The sequence below is a fragment of the Microtus ochrogaster genome, chromosome 8, assembly GCF_000317375.1.
Source record: "Microtus ochrogaster isolate Prairie Vole_2 chromosome 8, MicOch1.0, whole genome shotgun sequence".
NCBI lineage: Eukaryota > Metazoa > Chordata > Mammalia > Rodentia > Cricetidae > Microtus > Microtus ochrogaster.
The window spans coordinates 14,889,318-14,891,931 of NC_022015.1; the positions used below are offsets into that span (position 1 = coordinate 14,889,318).

General features: G+C 52.0%; 1 protein-coding gene across 5 annotated transcripts in view; it reads right to left on the reverse strand.

Annotated features, from left to right (window-relative positions):
* The window catches only part of Vwa3a (von Willebrand factor A domain containing 3A), a 65,112-nt gene extending 62,950 nt beyond the window's left edge, over positions 1 to 2,162 (reverse strand). For 4 of the 5 annotated variants that reach the window (XM_026781629.1, XM_026781628.1, XM_026781627.1 and 1 more), the window contains exon 1: positions 1,799 to 2,162. In XM_026781629.1, coding sequence (XP_026637430.1) covers positions 1,799 to 1,812 — 14 coding nt within the window. In that variant the 5' untranslated portion in view covers positions 1,813 to 2,162. The remainder of the gene's footprint in view (positions 1 to 1,798) is intronic. The other variant, XM_026781626.1, reaches the window with a different exon arrangement.
* Positions 2,163 to 2,614: the final 452 nt, after the last annotated feature.

Consider the following 2,614-nt stretch of genomic DNA (forward strand, 5'->3'; position numbering starts at 1 on the left):
CTGGTCAGCATCTACCCTCTCTCTGTTGGTGCGGGATCTCCCCCAGTCAGCACCTATCCTCTCTCCGTGGGTGCGAGATCTCCCCCCGGTCAGCACATCTACCCTCTCTCTAGATGCGGGATCTTCCCCGGTCAGCATCTACCCCCTCTCTGGATGCGGGATCTCCCCCCCCCCCCCCGTCAGCATCTACTCTCTCTCCCTGGGTGTGGGATCTCCCCCGGTCAGCATCTACCCTCTCTCTGTTGGTGCGGGATCTCCCCCAGTCAGCACCTATCCTCTCTCCGTGGGTGCGAGATCTCACCCGGTCAGCATCTACCCTCTCTCTGCGGGTTTGGGGTCTCCCCTACTCAGCATCTACCCCTTTCTCCTCCAGTTCAGGCTGTTGTCTGGGGGTCCAATAAGCCTCAGCATCCATTTTCCGATCACTGTGATCGGCTTCAATGCAGGGGTGGAGTTCAGCAGGAATGCACTGGGGATGCACTACCCTGCGTGACTGCGAGCCCAGAGGAGGGTCTTTGAACTGATTCCTTGGGCAGATTAGCATTTTGGTCAAAGCACATTGTTACTGTATTAAAGACGGCCTGGAGCTAACTTCCCAGGTGGTTAACAGCTGAAGCTAGGATGCTCCCAAATATTTATTCATGAAAGGCCGTCTGGAGGGCTGACATTTTTACACTTAACCTATGTTTTTATTTAGTGTATACGAATGTGTACAGGTGTGTGTGTGTAACTGCACGTACATGCCGGTGTACCTGCGGCCAAGGGATAACTTGGAGTTCTTTCCTTCCACCATGTGGGTCAAGCTTAGGTTGTCGGGTTGGTGGCAAATGCCTTTATCTGCTGAGCAATCTCATTAGCTCAGAGCTTGTTTTGCTATTGCTGTGGATTTAAATGTTTACTTTTACTTTATGCATATGATTTAATTTGCTTCTTTGTTTTCAAGACAGGGTTTCTCTGTGTACCAGTTTTGACTGTCCTGTAACTCACTATATAGATGATCAGGCTGGCCTTGAACTCAAGAAACCCACCTGCCTCTGCCTCCTGAGTGCTAGGATTACAGGTATGTGTCACTATCACTCAGCTCGTATGGTTTAATTTTTAAAAAGATTTATTTGATTGGTTTGAGCATTTTGCTTGCCCTGTATGTGTGTGTCTGGACCTGAAGGAGGTCAGAAGAGGGCAGTGGACCCCTGGAACTGGAGTTACAGTTGTGAGCTTCCATGTGAGTGCTGGGAACTGAACCCGGGTCCTCTGGAAGAGCAGCCAGTGCTCTTACCTGCTGAGCCCCATCTCCACTGCCCAGGGCTTGCTTTTTTATTTATTTAATGTTTTTATTTTCGAGACAGGGTTTCTCCATAGCTTTTGGTTCCTGTCCTGGAACTAGCTCTTCTAGACCAGGCTGGCCTCGAACTCATAGCGCACACCTCTAATCCCAGCACTCAGGAGCCAGGGCTTGTTTTTTAAGTGCGGAAACCCAAGGCCTTCCGTTCCTTCAGAATCCATTCTCTGCTCCCTGGCAGCCGCTGCTCATACACCTTCCTGTTCCCTAGCGTCCTTAAGCCATGCTTGTTTCCATAAACACTTTACTCCCGCGGTCTGCCAAGAAACCCCAGAATCCTATTTGTTACCCCGAGCCCCACATGGAAACCCCGGAAGTCCTGCTTTCCCTGCACCCATACATACCCAGCTGCCTTGGCATCTGCCAGAGCCCCAGCACCTAGTACACAAATCTTTCCCATTTGGCCAGTGCGTAACCAACCACTCTCTCTTTCCGCTTGCCAACCCTTGTGACACTCACTTGCATTTCTGCATTTCTTCATTTATGTCCTCATCTTTGGGAGAAGGCACAGCAGGACGCCTCTTCTCCTGGCTCCCACTTCTCCTTGCTCCAAGCTCCTCCAAACAACTCTACGGTGCCACTTGCCTGTGAGATAAGTGTTAGCTGTCTCCAAGGTAACAGGCTGCACCTCGGCAGCTTGAGGCCAGGAATGGCAAAGAGCTTGCTCACCTCAGAGAAGAAGAGGCCGCTAGGCTGTTGCAAGCTTCCGTGGCAGGTTAACCTGCATTTCTTCCCCTCTGGGTCAGCCCAGTCTACGGTTTTGGCCGGTAGACCCCCCGCTGCCTTCAAGGACTGGAGGAAAGATACACCGGAAGCTTTCCTCTTCAGTTCCCCCGGGAACTGGAGCAAGCCCAGGGAGAGAGATTTGGCAGTCTCCGCCCACACCAGGCCCAGCCCCACCCGTAGTCAACTATGGACAGCAGGCCAGTGACTCCTGGACGAGGTGCTGTGAGGTTATTCACTCCCGCGGCTCCTAAAGCCAGGGACTCAGAGGAATCACCTGGCTTGTCTGATCTCATTTAGGAGAGTGGCCCAGAACTGTGCTACAGTGTGGCAACGGGCCCTTTAACAAGGGCCTCGAGCGATTGTGATGTAACCAGCGCTTGGCACACGGTGTCAGCCGCCTGAGTCCTTCTTCAGAGGTAGAAGGAGATGAGGGGGTTTACCTAATGTCCAGCAGTTAGTAAGTAGCTAAGCTCTTTGATCTCAGTCACCCGTTAGTCGGTCTTCATTGCTGGAACCTTTCACTTCGGAAGTTGGAACTCCTGCTACTTG